Raw genomic sequence first — 27,777 nt, forward strand, 5'->3', positions numbered from 1 at the left:
GAATCAACCTAAGTGTCCATCAGTGGATGGGTGAATTTAAAAATATGGCATATGCATATACACACAAAGAAGTTCTATTTAGCCTGTGAAAGGGACCTCCTACTGTTACAACAGCATGCATGAATTGAAGGATGCTGCGTGAAGCCATGCACACACAGACAAATGGCCACTCTCACCTATAGGTGGATTCTAAAATGCCAAACTCAGAGATACAGAGAGGAAGTGGGACTGGAGCCAGAAGTTGACAGCACATTCTGCTCTCTCAGAGGACAGAAATGAGATTCCCAGCACCCATGTTGGATGGCTCATAAGGGATCTAACACTCTTGTCTGGACTCTTTGGGCACTGCTGCACATGTGCACATGTTGCATGATATTTGGTCACACTGTGAATCCCAAGATTGCAAAAACAAAAAACAAACAAACAAACAAAAAACCCTGTTTCTAACTGTGGTGTGGCTCAGCCCTTAAACATACACCTTTGATTCTTCTGGCTGGAATACAGACATACCCTTACTACACACATTTAATCCCAAACAATGAAGGCAAAGTCAGTTTGTAGAAGGAAGCAGCCGTGTTTGAAAGTGATGTCGAATTGAGTGGCAGACAAAGTGACGAGTCAGAGAAAGATTTGATAGAATAGGATCTGTCCAAATCTCACAAGAAGGGGGAGGAAAGAGAAGCTACTTAAAAGAGAGCAGGGGAAAAGCAGTTTTACTGGGATAGTTTTACATCCCGGGGTTGAAGAGAGAACAAGCTAGACACAGGTGAAGACAGAACAAGCCAAGAATGAGAAGGAGCCAGAAGATTAGAACAGATGGCTAGAGTTAGTTTGAGGCCAAACAGAGCAAAAAGTCAAAGGCCAAGAGAGAAGCCAGATTAGATCAGTCAGCTTGGGGAGGACCATAAGCCAGAACAGCTGAGTTGAATCAGCCAGCCAGAGTTCAGAAAGAAGGAGAAAGCAACGAGCTTATTCAGCAGTAAGTCTTAGAGGCTGAAAAACATTCTAATCTTAGATAAGATTGCACAGAGGCTGGAAGCTTCCAGGATTAGGCCTAGGTTAGCAGATGGAGGCAGTGAGCCTCCAAGATGACAATTGCATCAGGAGAATAAAAGTGACTGTTACATGCACTGACAGACAGACAGATATACACATAAATAAAAATAAACAACTTTTCAAAGTAGAAAGTGGTGGTTAATGAACAGGTGTAACCTGGTAGATGTTGGTGAAAGGATTTTCAGTCAGATATAGGAATAAATTATGAGATATGTCATGCATCATGAATATGATGACGTGTCAATTTTTAATTTGACAGGACCCAGGAACAAGCCTTGGGGCCCACCTGTGAGAGATTCTTTAGGTTAGGTTAGCCTCTTGGAAGATTATCTGGATTAAGTTTAACTGAGATAAGAAGACCCATCCACTGTGGGTGGCACCATTCCCTAGGCTAGGATTTCAGACCGTATGCAAAACAAAAAGTGAGCTGAGCACAAAGCATTTATCATTCTCTTCCTGACTGTGGGCATAGTATGACCAGCTGCTTCAAGTTCTTGCTGCCTTGATGTCCCTGCCCTGCTGCTCTGTACCTTGAACAGTGAGCCAAAGTAAATCCTTCATTTCTTAAGTTGATTTTGCCAGAGTGTTCAATCACAGCAAAGGAAAGGTACATATGAAGGGGGTCTGGCTAAATAAACTGTTATAACAGAATTTTGTTGTAAGTTGTAGTTTTAATAACAGAGGAAATATCTGCTTCAGTAGGGCAGATAACCACACACAGCTAACTCTTCTTAAAGTATTTTTAAATGGCGAAAAGCATTCATTCACACAGAGACAATATATCCAGGAATGAAAACCGGCAAGGGAGAAATTTCTTGGAGTAGTGATTTTCTTAGCAGAATGAAGAAAACTGCAGACCGTGGGTGATATATATATATATATATATATATATATATATATATATATATAGAGAGAGAGAGAGAGAGAGAGAGACAGACAGAGTCAGAGACAGACAGAGACAGAGACAGAGACAGAGACAGAGAGACAGAGAGGAGAGAGGGGCTTGAGTCATTCTTTCTTCAAAACCTTTAGAAATCCTGGTCTTTAGAGCAGCAGGCATCCTGAAGGATGTGGCTGAGGCGTGGAGACGTGGGGGTGGGGAATCTTGCCTGGAGACTGGTTAGGCTCTCAGTTTCCCTTCCTTCCTTGAAGCTCCCTGGTCCTCCACTCTTCCCTCCTGTCAGCCATTCCTCCCTGCTCCTCAATTGTTTCCAGTCAGACATTTCGCCCCCAATTCTAAGCACAGTCATGAATCAGGGACTTTGGAACGAAAGTCCCTGTGTGAGAAAGCCTGAAACCAACAGAGTAAACAGCAAAATAAGACGGAAATGAATATATAAGTAAATCCAGGGAGATCACCGAGAATGAGAACAAAGAGAGCAGAGATTAAGCGACAGAGGGCAGACACACGATTAGGAGATAGCATCTTCCTCAGCGGAGAAAATTATCAAAGAAATAGTTCTCCCTCTCTCTTTTCTGGTGAGTGCATTCAGCCTACATAGAGAGCAAACAATAGAGTAACAAAATAGTTCCAGTCAAGTCCAACAATGAATTTTGGAGGGTCACTTACAGGTGACTCAAAGCCAGCTAGAACACTGAAAAGCCTCTCACCTTAGCAGGGTGAGGACTCGCAGAAACTGCCTTGTTGGAGCCCAACTTTCTCCTCTTTGATCTTCTGCTTATCCCTCCTATGAGAGGGACAGAGCTTCGCTCTGTTGTGCATATCTTAAGAGGGTTAGGGGTCCTGGAAACTCAGCAGCCACCAAAGCCAGAGGTTTTCAGGTTCTTGTGCCATGAATTTTAAGAACTGAAATTCTCGGACCACAGAAAGAGAGCTTTAGAAAGAAGTCAACTAACCTAGGCTCACCAGCGCTCACAGAGACTGAACCACCAACCAAAGAGCATGCCTAGCCCCCTACACATTTGTAGCAGATGCGCAGCTTGGTCTTCAAGGGGGTCCCCTAACGATTAGAGCAGGGGCTTACCCTGACTCTGTGGCCTGTCACTGGATTCTCTTCCCTTAGATGGACTGCCTGGTTGAGCCTCAGTGGGAAAGGATGCACTTAGTCCTTCTGCAACTTGATATCCCAGGGCGGGTTGGCACCCAAGGAGCCAGGACTTCCCCTTCTCTGAGGAGAAGTGGACTGGGGTGGGGGGTGGGGAGGATTTGTGGGGGTGGAGCTGGGAGGAAAGGAGGGCGGCTGTGACCAGGATGTAAAATAAATAAATAACTAGGGAAAAAGAAAGGAATGTACAATACAGCAGAAGGGCCCCGGAGAGTGGACACCACTGAGCCTCATTGCCCCGGAGTGAAGTTAGTTAGGGGTGGAAGGCTGGAAATGAGCAGGTATGTGCAGTTTCCATTTGGAGGTGCTGGGCAGTTCCAGTCATGCGCTGGGTGGGCTTTCCGGGAAACGGGAAGAGAGAAAAACAACCCAGACTCCTGCTCTGGTATCTGCAGACTCTGGCCACGGCAGAACAAGGGACTTTGTTAGCTTAGGAGCTTCTGGCCTCTCTTGTTTCCAGCTGCAGAGAGGCTTCAGGCAGACCCAGGGACATTCCTGTCTTTTAGCCAAGAAATGCGCTGGCGCAGGCGTAGATGGCGCAGGACGCTCATGGGAGCTTTTACCCTAACCTGCCTCCCCAGTCCCTACCTCCCATTCTCATCTGGAACTGGTAAGTTCCTGAGCATCTTAGATCTTGTTTAAAAAAATTTTTTTTTTAATTTTAAGTTTCCTGTCTACTGAGCCCCTCACCTCCCAACCCCTACCAGGAGGGAATATTGCAATCTGCAAGAAACATCTGTGCAATGAAGTGAATTTTTTTTTTCCAAACTAAAGGCCATGGGTTGCCAAATTGGAAAAAGAAAAAAGAAAAGAAAGACGGTACTAGTCATTTCTCTCTGCTGTGACAAGATACTTGATAAGAAGCAATTTAAGAAAAGAAAGGTTGATTCTGGCTTGCAGCTAGGGGACGAAGTCCATCATGACAGGCGGGGGTGGGGCTTGTGTGTGTGGGGGGAGCTGGTCACGTCGTGTCACCAGCCCGCAAACATGGAGTGATGAATGCTAACAGTCAGTCCCCTCTCTCCAACATTTAGGGTGAGTTTCCCCCCTTCAGTTGACCTAAGACAAACCCTGGTGAGATCTTGGTTCCCTTTGTGAACTGAATTTACTGAGTGAATTTAAGGGCACCGTGGGGAAGAAATGACAAATCCTTGAGGATTAAGCTGTAACTCAGTAGTAGATCACTTTCCTATCATATCGGAGGCTCTAGCTTCAATCCCCAACCTAAAAGATAAAAGAAAATGTTTGAGATGTGTGGGACAGTGGGGCAGGGAATAAAGTGTCACCAGGGACTGGGGATATGGCGTAGTTAGTACAGCAAGCATGAGGACCTGAGTCTGGACTCCCAGAATCCACATGAGAGTCAGACAGTATCGGCTGCCTGTAATCTCAGCACCCAGGAGGCAGAGCCACAGGATCCCAGAGCAAGCTAACAAGCTAGGCTGGCCAGAATTGGTGAGCGCAGGGCTCATACACATCTGTAAACATGTGTGTTAATACACATGCAAACGTACAAACATAAATGTGGATCAAATAGACATATACATATTCAAAGAAGGAAGAAAGGGAGAAAATAGGAGAAAAGGAGAGAGGAGTGAGGGAAGAAAGAAAGGAGGGAGGGGAGAGAGAGAGAGAGAGAGAGAGAGAGAGAGAGAGAGAGAGAGAGAGAATGAGAACATGAGAATCTTCAGGTGGCCAGAGGCATCTTCCACCCAGGTGACAGTAGCAGACAGTGAATGTCGCTCCAATGTTTGGAAGACTCTAAACCCCCTGCCTCACGCTGGGAGGCACCTTTAAAACGGAACATCATGGATGGAGCGCAGCCATCATCATCTTTAGGGACATAACCCTGATCAATATCCAATTTCCAGAGGTCGGCACCGAACACACATTCATACGAACAAATGGAATGAACCAAAGGGCTGTGTTCATGCACACATATGTATACGGGTGTAATGGTCATTGAAAAAGAGGTCTCGAATTTGAAAGGGAGGGGGGTATGTGGGATGAGTTGGGGGAGAGGGTGCAGGAAAATGCCTTTCATATAGATAGTACTCATAGAAGAAATTCTCAAAACACTAAAGCTAAAAACAAAGCAATGCTCAAGTAAAATGCGCCACTCAACTCTGCTAATGACAGACGTATCAAAAGGGTCACGATCCCTCCCCTAAGTTCTTCACACCCATTCCTTGGGCAGCCGTGAAGGTTATCTATCACTAGTGTCACAGAGAGAGTCATTAAAGCTGGCTCCCAGCTTCTGCTGGGGCAAAGCACTTCCCACAAGGCAGGTCTCACGAAACCAATTTCACAGATGAGAAAAATGGAGGTTCCGATAAGTCAAGCCACACGCATCCCGTGTCCAATAACCAGCTCTCAGAACAAATCTTACTCTCTTGGTGATTCCAGATTGCACTTGGGATGCATCATTAAAGCCTTATAAGGCGTCGAATAGCTGAAAAAGATCATTAGTATTGAAAGTGCCGAGCGGGCCATTTATCACAGGAAACGTGTTCACCAGACAGAAAGCCTGCTGGCCTGGCAGAAGGACGCTCACGTGGACTCTGCGGACATTGCCGAGCACAGCAAACACCCCATGAGGGGCGGCGGGGCAGAGACATAGGTCAGTGGCTGCAGTGGATGCTGGGGAACAACCCTGGCTGGCAGGTGTGGGGCAGGGTGTGGGTTCACAAAGGGAGCGGCTGATTTTAAGTGAGGGCCAAAATAAGACAAAGCCATTGGTTGGAGAAGCTCGGAAAGTAGTCGCAGATGCTGAAGAAAGCACCAAAATGGGTATAAATGAAAGGAGTTTTAGGGGAGACTAGGGCAGACCCATCAGTTTACTCATATAAGGAAGAGGTCGCCCATAAGAGCTGGTTTGTTTGCAAATCTTCTACATGCCAGGCCCTGTGCTGAGGACTTCATCAAATCATTCCATAAGCTATGCCAAGCTTTTATTCCCTACTTCATGGGTGGCATGGTGATCCCCTTAAGACCGGGAGAGCCCGATTCTGCAGGTTTTTCTGTGCGCGGGGGAAAAAAAACCACAATCTTTGAAAGAACCAAACAAATCCAGATCTAAATCCATCTTTACTGGGCACTGTGAGACCTTCTCTTCGAGTCCTGGATCTGTCATTTATGGAGACAGTGGCATCTTATTCTCATTGGTTAAGTTAAATGGAGTGCAGGCTGGCGAGATGGCTCAATGGGAGGAGCCTCTGCTGCCAAGCCCGACGACCTGAGTTCTACCCTCAGGACTCACAGAATGGAAAGAGAGAACTGATTCCCACCCACTGTCCTCTGACCTCCTGAATCAAGCCCGGTACATGGGTGCCTGTGCATTCACAAAGGAGCACATCCATGCACACACATGTATACAAACATACAGAATGAATGAATGAATGAATGAATGAGTGAGTGAGTGAGGAGTGAGTGAACAGACAAACAGATGTGCATAGAGTACTTATTACAGCATCTGGTACATAGTGAGAACTCAGCAAATCTGGGGTTTTGTTTTCTTTTTCTCTTTCCCCTTCTGTAGAAATGGTGTCCATTTCCTCTTTAATATCTGTCCTTTTAGATAATACCAGTATATATTACACTAATCTAAGATGTGCCCACTATATATTCATACATATAAGTGAGGGACTTAGAGCAAGAGGAGCATTAAGAAACAATTCTACTAAGCTTAAGAAACACAAAATCTCTCCTTTGCCTGAAACCCTAATATAGTAAATTGGATTCTGCTGGTGCTTAGCTGCACGTTAGAATCATTGGGAGCATTAAAAACGCCCATGGTCAAGCTGCTCCCCAAGATGAGGTCCAGCTACCCATAGTTTAAGGAACCCCTCGAAGGCTTAGGCTTCTCATAAGCTGTGAAAAGAGAGAGCCATTTAGCTTCTAATGAAATGGTTCTCCAAGGTCAGGCCAGGGACTAGCCACATCAGCATCCTCTTTGAATTTGTTCCAAATGAGGATATGCAGGCCACATCTAGACCTTCTGACTCAGAAACTCGGGTGGTAGGGCTGCGACCTGTGTGGGCCCAAGCCCTCCACGACAATCTGGTGTAGGAACAAGGTCTAGCCACCTGGTCGTCTTCTGTCCAAACCAACTGATGAAGGTTTGAAAAACTGATAATCCTGTGGCTGGTTCTCTCTCCCTCTACAATTCCCTATTTCTGCAGAAAGCAGTTCCAACCTCAAAGCAAGTCTAACCACATCCCTCTCCTATCCTCAGGGGCACTTCAGTGCTTCCAGAGTAAAATCTGCATAGCATGCAAGGTTCTCCCTGACTGCCCTGGGTTCGTCTTCCTACCTTCCTGTCTCCTCCTCCTCTTCCTCCTCCCCCTCCTCCTCCTCACCTTCTGCCCCATCTTCCTCCTCGTCCCCACCCCTCCTCTTCTAAACAATGTGTTTGTAATTCAGACCCTTTCTGAGGACAAAGAGGTAGGAAAAACCACTCTCCTTGGATTCCTTTAAAATTTCTGCTTTTCCCAGTTGTGTCTAGTCATTTTCATTCAGACCAAAGGCCTCTCCTTTGTGTTGAGGCTCCAGATGCAGTTTCCTGCTCCATGGTCTCCATAGCATCTCCATGGTAAAGTGCAAAATCTCTTACTGACTCAGTCCTAGTCAGACCACGCCCCATGGTGGATGCTCACATGCCACGCCATGCACAACTGCAGAGCTCCAGGGCGTGTCTGCTCCTCCACAGAACTTCAAGCCAGTGATGTCTAAGCCAGGACATCTTAGCGTCACATGACCACACCGGTCACTTGGAGATCTGGTTACAGTGCAGAGTCTAGCAGAGTAGACATGGGTTAGAGTCCAGTTCTGCATTTCTTCCAGGCTCCCATATGATGCTGACATTCTGGTCTATGACTTGGGTGGTTAGAACCATGAGCAGGACATTTGCAGGTTAATTCATGTCGTGCTAGAGGAGGCCATTTTGTTTTGCAGGAATGCTAGTAACTGGTAAGAGATGATCTGTGCTGTTTACTAATCTGTTCTCATAACTTTCATCATCCTGGAGTTTTATCTTTTTTTTTTTTTTTTGGCTTGTTTGTTTGAAAGAGACTGTAATCAGTCCACTTGTGAGCCAGTCCCTGCACAGCTGCAGCCCCCGTCTGTGCTAGTCAGCTTTCTGTTGCCGGGATAAATATCCGAAGATAAGCAGCTTAAAAAGAGGAGTAGCTTATTGCTGGAGGTCTCAGTTTGTTAGCAGCTGGCAGGGTTGCTTTTGGCCCTGTGACATCACGACAGGTGCCGTGTCAGAGGAAACTGCTCCCCTCATGGCAGCTGAGGTAAAGAGCAAAAGAAGTCCAGGACCCCAATCACCCCTCAGGGGAACCCCAATATCCCCTTCCAGATCTGACCTAACATCTTCCCACTGGGACCCCACCTCCTAAAGATCCATCCGCTTTTCTATGGTAACAAATGGAGACCAGGCCAAAACCACACGGGTCTTTGGGGAGATATTCAAGACCCAAACCACCAGCACAAACAATGAGCACTTCCTTATCAGCAGCCTTTGTGTAGAGGCCAAGAACTAAGAGAGTTTTTAAAAAAAAAGAAAACAAGGGGTTGGGGATTTAGCTCAGTGGTAGAGCGCTTGCCTAGGAAGCACAAGGCCCTGGGTTCGGTCCCCAGCTCCAGAAAAAAAAAAAAAAACAAAAAACAAAATCTCAATGCAGGCTCCATATTCTGTTTGGGAACCAAAGTCTTGAAAGAAGAAGAGAGGCCAACAGGGTATAATCTACAACATACGGCTCCCCCGTTTAATCCTAGGTGTCTGCCAGTGAAGGCCCGAGTTCCTACTGGTTAATGTGGTGTTCTCTCAGTGAGCAATAGAAAACTACAGAAGAAACGAGACACTGACAATGTCGGAGGCCTGGGGTCAGACCACCACAGTTCCAGCAGCAGGTGAATGGTACTGACCGGTTCCTCTAGAGACGTGGGAAGGGGCTTCCATTCAAAGAGACCGAACAGGACCTGTCCAAGCTTCCAGCTACACCAGGCAGCGTTTAACCCCAAGGCTCACACTCAGAGCAAAGAGTGGGGAAGCACAGTTAGGCATGGCGAACGAGGCTCTCCAGAGACATCACAGGGCTCTTAGTCATCTATAATTCTGACCAGCTGTTCTAAGTGCACCGTTTCATGTCATATAAGGTTGCAGGGGCTTAATGGGTCATTTCTGCAAAAAACCAAAACCAAACCAAACCAACAGAAACAAAACAAACAAATAAAAACAAAAGAACAAACCTTTCTGGCAAAATGGCTTCTTAATAAAGCACACACCATGGCTCCTTTTCAGGAGATTCAAATTGATTACATATTGTGGAACGTTCAAGAACTTTAAAGTCAGTTTGCTCTTTTAAAAAAGGGCAGGGGGGCAAAACAACAATCTGTTTTTCAACAGCTCACCTTACTGTCTGCAGCTCCAACCTCCAGGCCTGCCACACTGGCCGATGCATAGCCCTGCTCAGGTCCTGCGGGCATGTCCCCGTCTCCGGTGCACAGTTCTAACTGTGTGGCCTTTGTGGTCATTCATGCCATGCTCCCCTTGACCCTAAACCATGTGTGTCTTCTCTGATGGCTCTGCTCTGCCATCACCAAGTGCCAGGGACCGCCCTGGGAGTGTGATGGGGCACGTGGAGATGATCCTGGCAGCACCCACAAGTGCATGAACCCTTAGAACACAGTGAGAGCGCAGAGGGAGTGGCCCCGGGACCAGGAAATATACAGTGGGCGGGGCTACCCTGCTGTGGCGCTAATCTTCACTGTCAGCTTAGAATCACCATCATCCACCTGTAGAGGTGTCTACCTGAGAGGCCTACCGGAGGTGGGAAGACTCGCCCTGAAGGATGCTGGAGTCATTGTTTGGGTTGAGGTCCCAGACTGTATAAAAGAAAGAAAGAAAGAAAGAAAGAAAGAAAGAAAGAAAGAAAGAAAGAAAGAAAGAAAGAAAGGAAGGAAGGAAGGAAGGAAGGAAGGAAGGAAGAAAGAAAGAAAGAAAGAAAGAAAGAAAGAAAGAAAGAAAGAAAGAAAGGAAGAAAGAACAGCACTGACCTCTTCTTTGTGACTACTGATGTGGTGGGGAGTGGGGTGACCAGTTTCCTCAGCTCTTCCTGCCATGTATGTCCCTCCATCATAAATGGTACCCTCAAAGTGTAAGCTACAATAATCCCTTCCCCACACTCGAGGGAGTGCGCGCACACACACACACACACACACACACACACACAAATAAGTAAGTAAGTAAATAAATAAATAAATAAAGTTAAGACAGATATTTTGGGTTTAAATGGCCAAAATATATATTTATTCAGGAAGCTCTTCATAGTTGCACTGAAATGCTTGTCCATTATTTTGCTCTTAGCTATGTGCATGTGAGTGTGTAAGTGTATATGTGCATGTGAGTGTGTAAGTATAGATGTGCATGTGAGTTGTGTAAGTGTGTAAGTGTATATGTGCAAGTGAGTGTGTAAGTATGTAGGTGTATATGTGCGCGTGAGTGTGTAAGTCTGTAGTGTATATGTGCATGTGAGCATGTAGGTGTATATGTGCATGTGAGTGTGTGAATGTATATGTACATGTGACTGTGTAAGTGTATATGTACATGTGACTGTGTAAGTATATATGTGCATGTGAGTGTGTAAGTGCATATGTATGTACATGTGAGCTGTACATGTGAAGGCCAGAGGATACCTCAGATGTCATTCCTTAGGTTGTGTTATCCACTTTACCTTCTCTCTCTCTCTCTCTCTCCCCCTCTCCCCTTGCCCCTCTCTCTCTCCCCGTGTGTGTGTGTGTGTGTGTGTGGTGTGTGTGTTTGTGTGTGTGTGTGTGTGTGTTGCTTTTGTTTTTGAGGCAAGGTCTCTCACTGGCCTGGAGCTCACCAAATAGTCTGGATGGCCTGAGCTCTAGAAATACATCTGTCTGCCTCCTCTACACTGGGATCCCATGCATTTGCCACAATGGCTGCCCCTTTTACAGGGGCTCTAGAGCTTGAACTCAGATCCTCATGCTTACAAGGCAATTGATTTTGTGGCTGAGCTGTCTCTCCAACCCATCCTGCTTGCTTCTTATATGCATCAAGTTGTGCTGTGCTCTACACAGCCTCAAATGACTACTCATGTGTGTGACCGCTCTATGACTACACATGTGACTGCTCAACTGTCTCTTGAATGGCACTAACTCTGAGGACCATTGCTTACTGCAAACTCTCCAAGGGGAATGAGACTTGATCGCTATTTTTTAATTTCCTTTCTAATTCCTGACATGATCTTAAATATATACTTGAGTTTTGTATTTGCTTTTGTTCTCATGACTTCAGTTATTCTGTCTTAAACTATGTTCTACCAATCATTTAAACACGTATAAAGAATGTCTCTATTAGGCCCATAAGAAGAAATAAGATATCATGGTGCCGATTAGATGCCCCACCTCACCTCTTCCCACTGTGGATTCTGGCGTTTGGCTTAGGGGAGATGGAAGAGACTCCTTTCCAATGACAGTTCCGGTGCAAGTTTCAGGTCTCTCGTCTATTTAGGCCATCGGCCTGCAGGGGCTAGAAGACTCATTACCAGGGCCTGTGTTGATCCACTTCCCTGGAGTCCCACCTTCATCCCTGCAAAGAGGAGACTCCACCCCAGCTGTGGAGCAAGGTGGGGGATGATGGGATATTCTTGTTCCTTCATGGCCATTCTTTAGGTGTCACGAAGTGTCCATTTTCCTGACACTAAATTCTGAAGCTCTCCTGTTGCTGTCCTAGAGTCCTCAGTAGTCATAAAGGACACCGGGGCATTGCTTCTCTGGCTTTTAAATATATGGGTGATGCCACACTGTATCTTATTGCAACTTTTTCTGGCTCAATGTTATCTGTGAGACTCATACATGTTTATGAATGCAGCTCAAGTTTATTGGTTTGACTGCCCCGAAGTATTGTTACCTGCATATGATACATTAGGATACATGGTTGCTTTTAACTCTGCTGCAACATATAGCATGGTATGGTTTCTTTGTATACGTGTGAATGCTTTAGAGAGCGACCTATTGCTGGGGCTGTTGCTGAGCTGAAGGATATGGTTATATGGAAGAGATAATGCTTCAGTGTTGTCCAGCATTGTAACAACCTTCCACTGGCAGCCTGGCGCCTATTGGTTCATACTGTTTGACACCATCACTTTCAGATTTAAGGATCTGATGTAACCTTCATGCTGCTATTAAAACACGCTGACAAAGTTCTTAGAGAGAAGCAAAACTATTAAACAAATAGACTTTGTTTTGGAAATTTCCAACTGGCTACTTAAAATTAACTGACTGTGTTATTTTTAAATTGTGTAAATGACAACAGTCACAGTAAGGAAAATTCTGTGGAACAAATACAAAATTGTCCATGTGTTATTCCACCGGGACATTTCATTTCATTTTCGCACTATGCACCGTCATTGGTCTGGCAATCCCTTGTTGCTTTGTCCAAATTGAATAATTTTATTAGTATATAATAATTGTGCAAAATAATGGGTTTCATTATGCCATTTCCAGACAGCACATAAAAGACTTCGAGAACATTCACCTCCTCTGCTACTGTTTTTATTCCCCTTTCCCCTTCCAAATCCATTTTACTTCTCACCTTCTCAATCCCCCAGAGTCCTGGGACTCCACATATGGGAAAAGACATACAATACTCGTCTTTCTTTGTGAGGCTGGCTTATGTCACTTAACACAAAAGCCTATACTTTCTGTCCATTTTCCCATAAATCTCATGACTTCGCTCTTCTTTATGTCTAAATAGCACCCCACTGCCTGTGCTTCCCACGTTAAACTGAATGAGTGTGTAACTAATTCACTACTGCTGTGTTTTATTCTGGATGTGTGTGTTTCCTAAGGAGGTTTAGTGTGCTTTCCCAGGCTTGTATTCTAAAGGGTCTGAGCTAGGCTATAGGTAATGAGAATGCACAGAGTAAGTTTCTGGGTTAGAGTTGGGTTTGTTGCTGTGGTTGGTTTTAGAGACTGTCTTGATACATTGTCTAAGAATGGCTCTGTTTCCATAGTCCTATGTTGACAAGGCTGCAAAGCACACTATCACAGAAAGCGAGCCTTCCCAGTGTGAGTGAGTAGTTGGTAAAGCAGTCTCTCCTCCCCTTTGCTTTGTTATGAGTTTGCCACTTTACAAATGTCCTGGTAAAGAAAACCCACTGACTACAGGTCATCACTGCTAAATGTAATCTCAGGATCCCATGACAACCAAAGCCCATGAGTTTAGGGTTGTATAAATGGGTAAAAAAGACAATCCTGGGGCATTCCAATTCCAACTTGCTTTTATTCGGGGGTCTAATTTGAGATGTAGATGTGGTGACAACTGTGACAAAAATCTTCTTTGGGCGGACAATCATCCAAATGATCAAAGTGAGTGGGCCAAGCTGTCATGGGGAAACCTGTGGCCTCTTCTTGCTCAGTGTTTCCATTCCTTCTGAGAGATGAAATGCAGCCCTAATTTTGAAGGTCTGTTCCTCGATGTCTCTATCCTGAAGGTCTCTCCCTCAGGTTTGGGACTGAGAACTAAATTTAGTTCTAGTTCCTGCCCCTGCCCTTCTAATAAGTGATTGACGCTTTTGGCTGGAACCACCACTGCAGGGAGTCTCATCTGCCAGTGAGGACGCTTCCCTCCTGCAAACTCATCTCGCATCTTCACCATCTGTAAAGCATGACAGACACCCTGCTCTTAGCATCATGATATTGGATAATTCCTCCCGAGCCTATCCCTATAGGTGCCAGGTATGAAACAAATACAAGAAACAATGATAACCCTTGCTGGCTTCAACAGTCAAACTAAAAGTCCAACCTAGAGTGATCTAGGAGGTCCATGGAGAAAAACATGACCACTGGTAAAACTGTGCAATATATAGCACTGGGAACACAAGTCTCTCTGGTCTACCCATGATTTGAAATTCCTTGCTTAGTGGCTTTAGTAGATAGAATTACTATATAGTCATTTGAAGAGGGTAATGACTGTGTGCAATGTCTGGGGTCTACTCAGAATTCAGGTGGCCTTTTTGTAGCATTCATTTACAGGACAGCAGTCCTCCCCTACCCCCATCTACCTGCTCCTGACTTCCCCCTGGTAAGCTTTGGATTGCTCATGCCAGCACCTACTACCCTTCAGAGGCTGCCCGGTGAGTACCTGAGAAGTATGACCTTGCCCTATAGCAGCTCTCGGTCCATCCATCAGGGATCTGGGTTGGAGGAAGACCCAACTTCAGCCTCTGATCCGCATAGCTCCGCCTCCTAACTCAGAAGCCTACCAGCCCAGGCTTGGGCTGCCCTCTATGGGACAGTGCTGAGATAGCACCTCAGTCAGCTTCTACTCCTTCCCTAGGAAGCTTCCTCCACCCCTTGATGGATTCTCCTGTGACTATTCCACAAATAGATGTCATGAACGTAGGTTGTCAGCTCAAGGAGAGCTTCGGGGGAGGATGGCTAAGTACCTGTCTCCACGGGAAAAGTCATGTTCTTTTGCCCTGCACCTTGGAAAGTTACTAAATTCCTAAATCTAAATTTTCTTAACAATTTAAAAGTCACTAAAAGTATGTAACTGCAGCATGTTATAAAAGCCAAGCCTGCTAACTTGAGGTCAATCCCTGGAGTACATGTTTGAAAGCCCAGTGTGGAAGCAGGCATTTAGAATCTTGGCATTCCTACGGTGAAGTTGGAGACAGGAGAATAACCCAGAACCTTGCAACAAAGCCAATCTGGGGTATGCACTCCTCCTTCTCCTCTTCTTCTTCCTCTTCTTCCTCCCCCTCTTCTCCCTCCCCCTCCTCTTCCTCTTCCTCCTCCTCTTTTTCCTCCTCCTCTTCCTCCTCTCCCTCCTCCTCCCCTTTCTCCTTATCCTCTTCCTCTTCCTCCCCCTCCTCCTCCAAACAAGGCAAAAAGAAAAGACTGGGTCCTCTGACCTCTACCCACCCCCAGCCCCGTATAACACACTCACATACATACACATCATACACACTCAGACATACAACAATGACAAAGTTTAACATGCTTTTCAATGACACTTCCATATTTCTTTTCTTTTATCAGACAGGGTTTCATGTAGCCCAGGCTGGCCATGAGCTCCTGACCCTCCTGCCTAGACCTCTGGAGGGCTTGAATCCCAAACAGACGCCACCATTCATGGCCATGTTTCTCTTTTAACTTATCCAATAAAATCCAAATCCCACAGTGGTTTGATACCAGCTATCCACTGTATAAAATATGTTTATGTCAGATAATTTACAGTGTTCATTTCTCTCCTTAAACTTCTACTTCCGTCCCACTTCCAGCATAGGATTTCATCCCAACTGTAAAAGGCTCATATGCTTCAAACTTCCCGACCTGCCCAAGGATGTAGCTCCTGGAAGGTGGTGGTTCCATTCTCACTCCGCTTCCCAGCTCCCTGACTCCATACCAAATCCTCAGAGCTACTTTCTTCTCTGGTTGCTCTGAACACAATCAGCTCCCTTCCTACCTTTCCGAGATTTTACCTCAGATTTTATCTCCCTTGCCCTCTTATCTCAGGGCATTCCCTGTGTTCCTGGATAAGCAGCAGCTTTTTTGTTTCTTTATTATCATCTTCTCGGCTTCTCAGTTTTCATCTCCACAGGAAAAGACCAGCCGGACAAGAGTACTTCAGGGTCCCATCAAGGACACTGCAGATTACCTTGCTTGCCGTTCGCTGGAGCTGAGGTCTCTTCAGAACACGGCTCTTCTTCATCATTCACCATGAGTTCTCCAGAGGAGAAGAGCAGGTACAGGTGCTGCATGAGATCAGCAGTGCCTTCTGACCCGTTATCATTACCCTTCCCTAGGAGGAAGAAAGGCTGCTCCTGAGAACCGGAGTATCCAGACAGCTCACTCTCTCCTGACTCGATTTGATATACCTCAGGGATGAGTCTAGGGTGAAGGAGAAAAGTAATTAAAGTGGTTAGCCAAGTCCCTTGTAAGATTAAGTGCAAATCAAGCCACATACCAGAACAGAAATCTATCACACGCACGTGACAGGAAGAGTCCTAGTGGGGCTATGGATACAGGGGCAATTTTCTAATATTTGGAAGGAGAATTAAACACATATTTGTCTTGGAGGTTTAGGATTCCACACCAATGTTGTTTTCATCACTAAAGTTTTATTGGGGACTTGGGATTTTGCTTTGCAAAGTCAGAATTGTCCCTGCAGCTCTGACACGTGCTTTCTGAAAGGCAGGATGTTTCCTTTGTCAAGTTTTTCTTCCAGCCTTTGATATTGTAAGCTTTACTTGGGCACTAGTCAATCTGAGTTGCATTATGAAGTTATCAATATGAGATAGTTTTAATAAAAGCAACATATGTGGTTGTTTGTAATATGAAATGTGGTCCTGTATAATACAGATAGTGTTCTGTCTTCGGCTAGCCAGTGATGGGATCACCACAACATTTCAAAAACCCTTGCCAGCCCAAATCCTGCATTCTGAAATGCAAAGGCCATGACTTCACATTCTTAGATTATGACCTACTAACACTGGATCAGCTATCACTTCGCATTCTTAAGGATTGTTTCCTAGACCATACTCCCCATATCTGAAATTTCTTAACTCACAATATACTGTCTTCTGTGCCAGCATTCTCCGGGCCAGGGAAAGTGAGATTAGCACACTTGGCTTGCAGGTCTCTGCTAGGATATTTGTTGATAGCACCTGGAAACAGAGTGGAATTCTTAGTCCAGTTTTTACTTTCCCACATAATGCCTATCACCCCAAAAGTCAGCTCATCTTTTCCTGGGGATGGAAGTCTCTTCAAAAACAAATTAATCTTCGGAGGGTCTTGGCAAAGGTTGGCATGCTGGCATTGAAAGACCTCGTTCTTGCAAAGTTAATGAGATACAGCAATAATTGAATTAAAAGTTCCCACAAGGACATCTCTGAATTCCTCCTTTTATCTCTTCTCCCCTTATCCCCACACCCCACAAATGAAGGCTTTTCCTAGTAGGTTCTGTTGGCTTTCAAAGTTGTCTTCCCTATTTCTACCTGGGGTTGAAAGAAGGCACTGTTTTTGACTCAGTAGTAAATATATTGCTGGAATTCCATGATTCCTAGCTCTAAGCTGAGTCCTGGGATTGCATGTGTACCAGAACCCCTAAAATCCTGGGTGACCCTAACAAGTTCTCAGCCACTGCAGATAACCACACGGCATGGCTTTTTGCTTTGTCCCTGGGTTTCTAGCACAGACCAGGACTTGTCTGATAATTCTAAAAACTCAGCCTATTCCATACCAGTGCCAAAGACAGAAGCTGAAGCAGCTACCCTCAGAGTGCCACAGTGGAAGGCACATTTCAGATTTCTATGTAGTTGCATTTAAACTAGATCTAGAAGAGAGACTCTAGAAAATATCTGTACCTATAAAATCATAAATAAAAATTCAAGTCAGAATGGAAGCTGGTTAATAATGACAAGGTAGACCAGATGTCCTAGGGGAAAGTAGAGGGCAGTGACATGGTAGGGGTTTTATTTATTATAGTAGTACACTTTGTTAAGGGTTTAGTAACTAATGTGCAGCTTAATAGAAAAGAACATAATCCTGGGGTCAGAATGTGTGAGGTTGAGACTAGAATTCACCAGCATTAATTATGAGCTTTTGAGCAGGTTTTTTAATGTATCCAAACCTTAGATTTTCCTTTATAGAAAAGGAATCTGAACTCTTCCCTTTGAGAGCTATACTGGAGATTAACTGATGTAGCCAGTCAGAGAAACAAACTCTTAGCAAATGTTCAGAAGTCAGGCTTAAAGGAAATCTTTCACCTATTTGAGGAGCAGTACCCAACAATGTGAACAGGCTTTTCTCTGTGATTCTCTACTACCTCCTGTTCCCATCCTACCACTCGCCACGAAAATGAGATGCACTAAGTGAGCTGATTGACTGCACACAGAGACATTAATAAAGCAAGAAAGGAGAGAAGCTTGAGTGACTTACGTCTGATTGAATGAACAAATGGCTTGATGAACTTGATGATATAGTCCAAATCTGGCTTGTGTACCCGACCAAGCCGGACTAAGTGATGCTCCAGGGGGTGACTTGCTAATTCTTCTAACTCCAAGTCATTGTGTACAGGACCGAAGGAAAATACAAATATGGAGTAGCCTTGGCACTTGGCTCTCAGAGATGCATTCCTTAAAACTTCTTTGTCTAACGGGTTGGTTTCCCCTGCAGTTACTATAAAGATAACTTTGTTTTTCCTCAGATTGGGTGTTCCTACAAAGACATTGTCAATTGTCCACTGAAGGGCATGCCCAAGAAAAACATCTCCATTGAGTTGCTTAAGAGACTCTTGGAGATGACGCTTCATTTGGTGTACAGTGTTGTAAGTAACCAAATCGAATTCCAGGTAGACTGGGCATTCTTCCGTGTTTGGCAGATAGCCTGGAGGAGAATAGGTCAGGACAGCCACTCTGTCTCCTAAGACAGAGGTCAGTGGAGCTGGGGTGATGTGAAAGTAATCTAGTACTGAAGTTATAAAAGCTCTCACTTCTGTAAACGCATTATGTCCTATTTGTTGAGAAGCATCTATGAGGAAAGCCACATCCATGTAATATTCTTGAGGAGAAGCATCTCCAGGCTCCTGAGCAAGACTCAGTTCTCTTCTGCTATGATTTTCATGTTCTGCAACAGAGTAACTTTAGTCACTAATAGTGAAAGGGTTAACTTGAAACTCTAAGACAAGAATGTAAACACATGCCCATGGGATCTTACTACTCTTCACTCCCACACCATGACAGACATAACTAATCAATATAATAGCAGATAACACTAATCAATCTTGTACTTGTCCTGAGAGACATTTTTCACTTGGTGCAAAGTTATTTCCATTTGACAAATGTCACAAAGAAAATCTACTTGCTACCAACTTTGGGTATTTCTGAAATGCAAGAAGAGAAATATACCCCTAGTTTTAGCTCTTCCTCATGGCTACAAAGCCTGCAGCATGCATTCACATCTATTGACTGTTTAGTTATAAGGAGTAAACACAAGAGAAAGTAAAGATGTCAAAGTTACAACCCACGTGCTGGCATATATGGTAGATAAAAACAACATCCATGAAGCAACATTATGGGACAGCTGGAAGTCAGTACTGACTTTAGAACCTTGCTGCTATGTAAGATACGGCATACACCCATGACTAGAGAAGGAACTTGGGGTCAAATGCGATCAGTAAGCACTTGCTAAATCAGTTAACATGCTTTCTATAAAGCGTTCTCAGAGAAGAAATTAATACTCCAATTTACACATCTCTCTCTGTCTCTCTCTCTCTCTCTCTCTCTCTCTGTGTGTGTGTGTGTGTGTGTGTGTGTGTGTGTGTGTGTGTGTGTAACTATACTTGCTATGTGTGTGCATGTAGAGAGGCTGGACACTGGAATTGAGTGTTTTTCTTTATCACCCTCCACATTACCTTTTTGAGACCCGGTTTCTCATTGAACTTGGCCCTTGTTTTTGCAGCTAGATGGACTGGCTGGCTTGAGAGCTCGGGGACCCACCTGTCTCCATGCCTTACATCCCACCCCACCCATACGCTGTTACATCTGTATGCTGTCATGTGCAACTTTTACATGAGTGCAGGGGATTTGACTTGGGCCCTAATGCTTCAAGGAAGGCTCCCCTTCCACTGGGCCATCTCTCCATCCCTCTTGGTTTACATTCTGATGCAAGTTATTTTGCTGAAGACTGTCACTCCCAGTGACATTGCTTTAAATCTGTGGGATTGTGAAAGCTTACTACACTCCTGGGAGAGAAGGATGGCTAGGGAGATGGGAGAATTATCAGCTCTGTAAGATAGGAAGTGGACGTCCAATGTCCCTTTTCTCTCTTAAAGAAGTGTGTTTATAAGCTCACTCACACAATCAGTAGCTTTCTAACGGGCAAAAGCTGTGCTGATTCCTATTTCTGCTCAACCAGTTAATAGAAGCTCTCACACTTAATGCTTTATTTAGTCTCCAAACAATAAATGAACCCACAAAACTATATTAATGCTATTAAAGCTAATATCAAAATAGGATGCAACAAACACATGATTAGTACAAATGATTTTATCAACATTGGAAATGCTTTATTAGACAGGCTTTTGAATGTTCAATGAACCTGGGGCAAAAACCACACTACCCTTTTGTCCATTCTTGGATTTGACTTGCTAAATCCCTTTTTAGAGTAATATTTTGTATCTATATTAATTTGGAATGGTGGTCTAGATCAGGTGTTGTAGTATACTCTTCTAATCCCAGAACTCAGGAGGCAAGAAGATCTCTTTAAGTTCAAGGTCAGTGTGGTCTACATAGTTAGTCCCCAGCCAAAGGTATATAGTGAGATACTGTCTCAAAAAAAAAAAAGGTCTAGTGGCTTTGCTCTTCCAGAAGACCCAGGTTCAGTTCCCAGCACCCACGGGGTAGCCCACAGCCATCTGTAACTCCAGTTCCAAAGAATCTAATAACCTCTTCTGACCTCCTCAGGTACCAGGCACATATACTACACACATGTACACATGCAGATAAAATACCCACACACACAAATAAATAAATCTAATTTTTTAAAAAAAATAATGGTTGAATATAGTTTTCCTTTCATGTACTTTCTTGGTCTGTTTTTGGTATCAAAGTAACATGACTTCAAAGTATGAGTTGGTAAATAGTCTTTCCTCTTAAATTCCCTAGAAAAGTTTGTATAGAATTGGTGTTCATGGCCATGTAGTAATGGTCCGTGCCTTTTATCCTAGCAGTCCAGAGGCAGAGGCAGGCAGATCTCTGAGTTGGAAGCCAGCCTGGTCTACAGAGTGAGCTCCAGGACAGCCAGGGCTACACAAAGAAACCCTGTCTCAAAGAAATACTTTTTAAAAAGAATTGATATTCATCATTTCTGAGAAAACTTGTTGAAATCGTGGTAAAATCATGGGAAAACTTCAAGTACAAATTCAATCATTTTGACAAGCTAGTTACCTTATTTCTTCTTGAATGAACTGTGGTGTACTGTAAGACACTGTGTCTAATTTATATGCAACAGTGGTTCATCACGTTCTCCTGTTATCATTTTGAATGCTGTAGAACACAGAAGGTGCCTCCTCTCTCTTTGCTAACACTGGTTATAGGTGTCTACTTTTTCTGGTGAATCTGATTCTATAGCTTTATCGATTTTATTAACCTCAGAGATCTGACTCTTGGCTTTACTGTTTTTTTGTTTGTTTGTTTGTTTTTATCATTTCTTGTTCATTGAGACTTTAAATGCTATTGCTTCCTTCGGCCCACTCTGGAATTGCTTGTCTGTTTCTGCCTTCTTAAGATGGAAATTGCAGGGGCTGGGGATTTAGCTCAGTGGTAGAGCGCTTACCTAGGAAGCGCAAGGCCCTGGGTTCGGTCCCCAGCTCCGAAAAAAAAAAAAAAAAAAGAAAAAAAAAAAGATGGAAATTGCAATAACTGATTGGAAGCTATTCATATTTTTTCCAGTAAGCATTTAATATTAAAATTCTCTTCTAATTATGCTCTACTGAGGTCTTGAAGACCAGGAATGTCAGCTTCATTTGTATTCCTTCCAAAATGATTTCTGATTTCTTTATTGAAATCCTTTTCAGCCACGGATTATTTTAAAGTGTTTTTTTTTTTTTTTACTTTCTAAAGGTTTGGGGATTTTTCAAAGATCCTTCTGCTAATTGTTTTGACTTTAGTTCTATTTGGGTCAGAAAATATACTTGCTGTGACTTGAATCCTTTAACATTCTCAAGCATTTTTCTAACACATGGACACAACGGTCTATTTCGGCAAGTATTTCAAGAACATTTCAAAAAATGTACACTCCGCTCTTGGGTAGATTGTTTTGGAAGTGTCAAGTAGTTTACATTAGCTGATAATGTTACCATGTGCCTGTTCTTTCATTTTCTATCAGATATTAGGAGACACTATAGAAACTCACTGATTTTTTTACATCTAATTATTGAACATTTTTCCTTTGTAATTTCCATTGCCATCTTTCAAGTGCGCTGCTATTTTTGTTTTCCTTTTGTCAGATTGAAGCTGCCTGCTTTGACCTTCTGGCTTGTTTACTGTTCCTCCCAATACTGTGGTTTTCATCTCTACAGATGAACGCTGGAGAAATGGCTCAGCGGGTAAAGGCTCCTGCTATGCTGGCATAAAGACCTGAGTTTGAATCCCAGCACTCAGGTGAAAGGTTGGATATGATGATGCCTGTAACCCCAGCACTGTGGGGTGCAAGGACAAGAGGTTTCTGGGGCTCACTGACTGACACCTTGGCTCCATCTGTGAGGGACCATGAAGAGAGTAAAGCAAATGGTTGAGCAGGACACCAAGTGTCCTCTGTGTGAGTGCGCTCATGTACGCACATGCATGCCCGCACCGCCACCACCACATAAACAGGCACTGTACTCTGGTGAGTAGTGCCAGGAGAGCATCTACAGATCTCTGGAGTTCTCTGTATAGTTCTCTTTTCTGTCCTGTGAACCTTAGGTCTTGGTCTCCCTGAACTCTTCAGTTCTCTTTCTTCTTTGAGAACTCATGAGGCTCACCTAAAATTCTCTCACTTCACATAGAATCTTAGTCAGGAAAGTTGGAGAATCTGAGCTGCTCACCTCCTTTGTCTCTATCTCCCAGGATCTGCAGACTTTTGCTTCCTAAAGTCAGGTGACTTTTTAAAAAATTATTTTATGTGTATGTATACACTGTCATTGTCTTCGGACACACCAGAAGAGGGCATCAGATCCCATTACAGATGGTTGTGAGCCACCATGTGGTTGCTGGGAGTTGAACTCAGGGCCTCTGGAAGAGCAGTCAGTGCTCTTAACCACTGAGCCATCTGTCCAGCCCATTGTTTTAACTGTTGACTCATCTGTGTGGATTTCTTTCCCTGTTGTTTATGCTGGATTTGGTCCCTCTATTCTACCCTAGGAGGTTCTGTTATGAAATACTGATCATTGGAAGATGGAGGGTACAGGACTGCTTCCTTCTCTCAAAGCATAAAGAACCGGTCACATTTGTACTAGGTTCCTAGTACATTTATAGAAACCAACAGGATTCAGCACTTCATAAGCTTGCTTGAGATGTGCAGGCCTCCCATTCCCCACCAGAAACCCAGTTTGAAGCTCTTACTGAACGTTCGGTCCAGGTGGAAGGCCTGATGAAACGGCTGATCAGTGGACAGGAAGTGCATCCTGTCGCGCCCTTTGCTGCCAGTCTACATAATGCACAGCACTGTCAAACCATCTCTGAGAATCACAGCCGCAGCATGTGAGGGACTGTACAGAGAAGAGGATGGGCATTTCTGTCTTTTGGGAGTTCGTGGTTCTGAACTTGACTGATCATTACGTGTAATATGAGCATGAGCTCTGATTTCCAGCTTTTATCAGTCTTTTTAGGAGCTGTCTTAGTCAGGGTTCCTATTCCTGCACAAAACATGACCAAGAAGCAAATTGGGGGAGAAAGGGTTTATTCAGCTTACACTTCCACATTGCTGTTCATCAACCAAAGTAAGTCAGGACTGGAACTAAAGCAGGTCAGTAAGCAGGAGCTGATACAGAGACCATGGAGGGATTTTACTTACTGGCTTGCTTCCCCTGGCTTACTCAGCTTGCTCTCTTTAGAACCCATGACTACCAGCCCAGGGATGGCACCACCCACAATGGGCTGGGTCCTCTTCCCTTGATCACTAGTTAAAAAAATGCCTTACAGCTGGGTCTCATGGATGCATTTCTTCAAGGGAGGCTCCTTTTCTGTGATAACTTCAGCTTGTGTCAAGTTGACACACAAAACCAGCCAGTACAGGAGCCAACCAGCAGACATCCATAAACACAGAGGCCATGACTGCACAGAGGCTATGGTGGAGAGGAAGTACCGACTGACCAGAGTAGAGAAATGTCATTCCATTTCAGAAATATCACTCTCGTTTTTAGTTTTCTTTTTATAAATAAACTAAAATCTCATCTCCTCCCCCAAGCACCCAGCAACAAATCCTTTTCTAAAGAAGCACAAACCACCTACAAGAAACCCTTAAAAATAGGCTCCTTCTGTACTTAGACTTTCGTGAAAAAAAAAATCAAAGAAACTAAATATAGATGACCGTGCTTTGAAAACTCTAAAATCTAGTCCAACCCAAGGCAGGATTGTTCTGAGTCTAAATTCATGCAATTTGGGAAGATTCAGGCTTCAGATCTATTTCACCTTTAAGAAAACGTGGCAGGAGACTAAATAAAATATGCACACAGCTCGCAGCAATGCTCAACATTCACTCACAACCGTTAATGTAACTAAATTCTTGCCTTCAGTTCTGTGGAAGAACGGAGTTAAAAGGGCAGAGAAGTGATATCTGGCTCACTACCACGTACAAGACTTGGATAGAAGGAATGATGCGGTCAGGTTTCCTGGGAAGTACGCCCCAGAGAGAAGCCAAACTTTAACCAAAGACATTACAGTGTAGAGCCAAGTAGGGAGTGTGAACGGAAATTTAGGGCGCAGGGAGCATCTTAGGTGCATGAACCCTTTGGACCGGATGAGTACGCTGAACCCGTACGGTTGTCTGTCATGACACTTGTGGTAAATCTCCTAGATATTTGAGAGTTATCTAGTGGGCAGTCTTGGAATTTAACTAGTGCCAAAATTAGCCATGGGTTTTTTTTTCCATCTTCTTTGGGATTTATTGTTTATCGTTGTTTTGTTTTGCCTTTTGTTTGTTTGCTTTTCAAGACAGGGTCTCTCTGTGTAGCCCTGGCTGCCCTAGATCTTGATCTGTAGACCAGGCTGGCCTCAAACTCAGACGTCTGCCTACGTCTCCCTCCCAAGTGTTGGGAATAAAGGCCTGTGCCACCACCTCACATTTTAGTCATGGGGTTTTTATTTGTTTTTTGTTTTTTGTTTGTTTGTTTGTTTTGGAGCTGGGGACCAAACCCAGGGCCTTGCGCTCGCTAGGCAAGTGCTCTACCGCTGAGCTAAATCCCCAACCCTCATGGGGTTTTTAAAAATAAGCTATGAGGCTAATTATGTACAGAGTTCTATTTATGTGAACAATATTTGGTTTTTCCCTTTTTAACAATGGTGTGTGTTTGCGTGCCTGGGGCTCAAAGATGCTAGAAGAAGGTGCAAGGTCCCCTGGAACTGGATGATTATGAACCACATGAGTGATGAGAGCAAAACCCGGGTTGAGCAGCAAGCTCTTAACCACTGAGCCTTAGAGCTCCGTACAGCTGGTATTGCTCAAGTTCAACATTTTCCCAACATCTGACTGACCCACAAAGTTTCTGCTGCCTGGTCCTAAACTGAGTGTCCATCCACTTCGGGTCTTGGGTTCAGGTCTCCACATACCTTCTCTTCATCAAATCGTCCTTTAGCATGAGACTGGGATTGCCACTGCTCCCAATTCATACTTGAGCGGACCTAAGCTTGGAGATGTCCAGTGATTTAGCCAAAAAATGAAAGCCTAGAAGTAGAGACAGAACCTATCCAAACTCTGTCGCAATGACTGACTATTTCAGAAGAAGGAGTCATCAAACAGCAGGGTAGGGCATAAATAGTAAAGTACACACTAACCAGGTCGAGAAAGGCTCAGGGACCTGACTAGAAGAAAGTTGTCTTCAGTCTATTGGTCTTCCTTCTGACAGAAGCCACCAAAGAATATTTTCTTCTAAAAGTATACCATGACATAAATGAAATTGGCCTTCCTTTTCCTCCAGTGGGCATTGCAGAGCGGTGCTAATGGACAGGTCTTAGGAGTTTGAGTCTTATTTCTGCCTGTTAATTCAGTGACACCTGCTCTTCTCCATGCCTCAGTTCCTCTGTACAGAATGCCATGCTAACACATGACAATCTCACCAGGTCTGGGGGGGTAAAAATGGAATAGTTTGCATAGTTTGCAACAACTTGAAGCACTCACGAATTTAATCTTTATAAGTACACAAGAAGAAAATGCCTAGGGTTGCAAAAATCCTTCCGATGATTGTAAATTCTGCAGAATTTTGATAAGGAAAGAAAATGCAGCCTGTTTGGCCTGACAGACACACTCAACCAGCCCCACTGTGCTAGTGCATGCTTATCTGCAGAGGACTTGGCTGTACTCTATGAACCCTTTCCTCTCACACCAGCGCCCAGACCTGTCCTCCCCTCTGTCTGGTGAGGTCATTGGCTAGGGTTCCAGGGTGAGGAAAGCAGGGGAGGCAGGCACAGTCTGTACACACCACTGCACGCCATTAACATGCCACGGGGAAACAGAAACCCTTACAATTCTCTTGTTTTTCTGTGAGAACCTCTTTTCATTTAAGTAGGAACAACTTTAAAACAGATTTCATCCTTTCCTCTGAAGATAGGACAGCTGTTCTTTGTGGCCTTGATTTTTCTAGGTGGTCCTTAGATTGTCAGAACATCACTTATGAACCATTTGTGTGCTCAGAAACAAGAGTCAGCAGGAAAGGCCTGCTTCCTGAGGGAAAAGCACTACCTCCTTTGAGAGGCACCACACCCAATACACCTGCAAACCTGCCCTTTGGTTTTAATGAAGTTACTCTGTGCTTCGTGTTTCTGGGTGGGTTTATTATAAGCAAGTTTTAAATATTAAATTGAAAAAAATTTAAATACCAGAACTGCATCACCAAAATCATTTGAAAATAACTCTCCAAATTATTGATGCAACTTAAAGGTTTGGTAAATGAATGTATGTCATCATTTGTAAGTGATCACATAGCCGTTACCAACCACATGGCATGCATTGGTCAAACCGGTCAGGTCTTCGGTGCAGACGGCCAGAGGCCGATGCAATGCAGAACAGCGGTTGATTGACATTCCAGGGGTGGTATGGAGGCCGACTCTGCCCATCCAATGCAGATTTAAGCTTAAGCGTATGTATATGTAAGTTGAATACGTGGCAGCAAAAATTAGAATCAAATTACATGTTCACGAAGAGGTCAACAGTTAAATACATTCATTTATTGAAGGGACATTATGAGAGTGTTTAGAAACATCAGCATGGAGTTTGCAGGAATTTGGACAATGTTAGACACGATGCTGTATGAATATAGCATGCAGTTGAAGAAAGCTGGGAAAAGCAATATGCCTGTGGGGCGACAGAGGATGCATTCAACACAGAAAAGAGCTCAGTTCCATAAGTGTTTTTGAAGTTTTATGTTCAATTGCTGGTTTGGCTATTTTAAAAGTAAAGTCCAAATCCTTATATTTCCATAAAACTTATGGGGACACAAGTGTTAAAGCTAAGAAAAAGAAGAGCTCTTGCTCCTGCCCTGTCCCCTCTCCCCTTCTCTCTCTCCATTCCCCTCCCCTTCTCTTCAATTGTTCATGGCCATCTTCTACTTCTCTTCTCTTCTCTTCTCTTCTCTTCTCTTCTCTTCTCTTCTCTTCTCTTCTACTTCTCTTCTCTTCTCTTCTCTTCTCTTCTACTTCTCTTCTCTTCTCTTCTACTTCTCTTCTCTTCTCTTCTCTCTCTCTCTCTCTTTCTCTCTCTCTCTGCCTTTCTCTCTCTCTCAGCTCCCCTCCCCATGCCATGAATAAACTCTATTCTATACTTAAAAAAAAAAAGAAGGAAAAGAAAAAGAAGAGCTATCCAGGAAGCTACAAAGATCAATAATACAGTGTGAAGTTCACCTTTTTTAAAAATATATTTG

At 44.0% G+C, this 27,777-nt stretch overlaps 2 protein-coding genes and 1 long non-coding RNA gene across 4 annotated transcripts in view; 1 reads left to right on the top strand and 2 right to left on the bottom strand.

The window, feature by feature from the left end:
- The window catches only part of Col6a6 (collagen type VI alpha 6 chain), a 155,397-nt gene extending 152,195 nt beyond the window's left edge, over nt 1-3,202 (bottom strand). The window contains exon 1 of the mRNA XM_087564209.1: nt 3,042-3,202. The gene's annotated coding sequence lies outside the window, so the exon portion shown is untranslated. The remainder of the gene's footprint in view (nt 1-3,041) is intronic.
- An 87-nt stretch (nt 3,203-3,289) lies between these two features.
- Nucleotides 3,290-27,777, top strand: part of LOC103693167 (uncharacterized) — a 28,389-nt gene continuing 3,901 nt past the window's right edge. Inside the window, exon 1 of the long non-coding RNA XR_015628041.1 lies at nt 3,290-3,403. This is a non-coding gene — a long non-coding RNA (uncharacterized LOC103693167). The remainder of the gene's footprint in view (nt 3,404-27,777) is intronic.
- Nucleotides 13,421-27,777, bottom strand: part of Col6a5 (collagen type VI alpha 5 chain) — a 100,538-nt gene continuing 86,181 nt past the window's right edge. For both annotated transcript variants that reach the window (XR_015628039.1, XM_087564210.1), the window contains 4 exons: nt 18,102-18,788; nt 16,732-16,828; nt 15,820-16,052; nt 13,421-13,815 (listed from right to left, as the gene is read on the bottom strand). Coding sequence is in view for 1 of the 2 variants with exons in the window: in XM_087564210.1 (XP_087420336.1) it covers nt 13,796-13,815; nt 15,820-16,052; nt 16,732-16,828; nt 18,102-18,788 (1,037 nt within the window). In the remaining variant the exon portion in view is untranslated. The remainder of the gene's footprint in view (nt 13,816-15,819; nt 16,053-16,731; nt 16,829-18,101; nt 18,789-27,777) is intronic.

This window comes from Rattus norvegicus, chromosome 8 (assembly GCF_021556685.1).
Source record: "Rattus norvegicus strain SHRSP/BbbUtx chromosome 8, alternate assembly SHRSP_T2T, whole genome shotgun sequence".
NCBI classification, from domain to species: domain Eukaryota; kingdom Metazoa; phylum Chordata; class Mammalia; order Rodentia; family Muridae; genus Rattus; species Rattus norvegicus.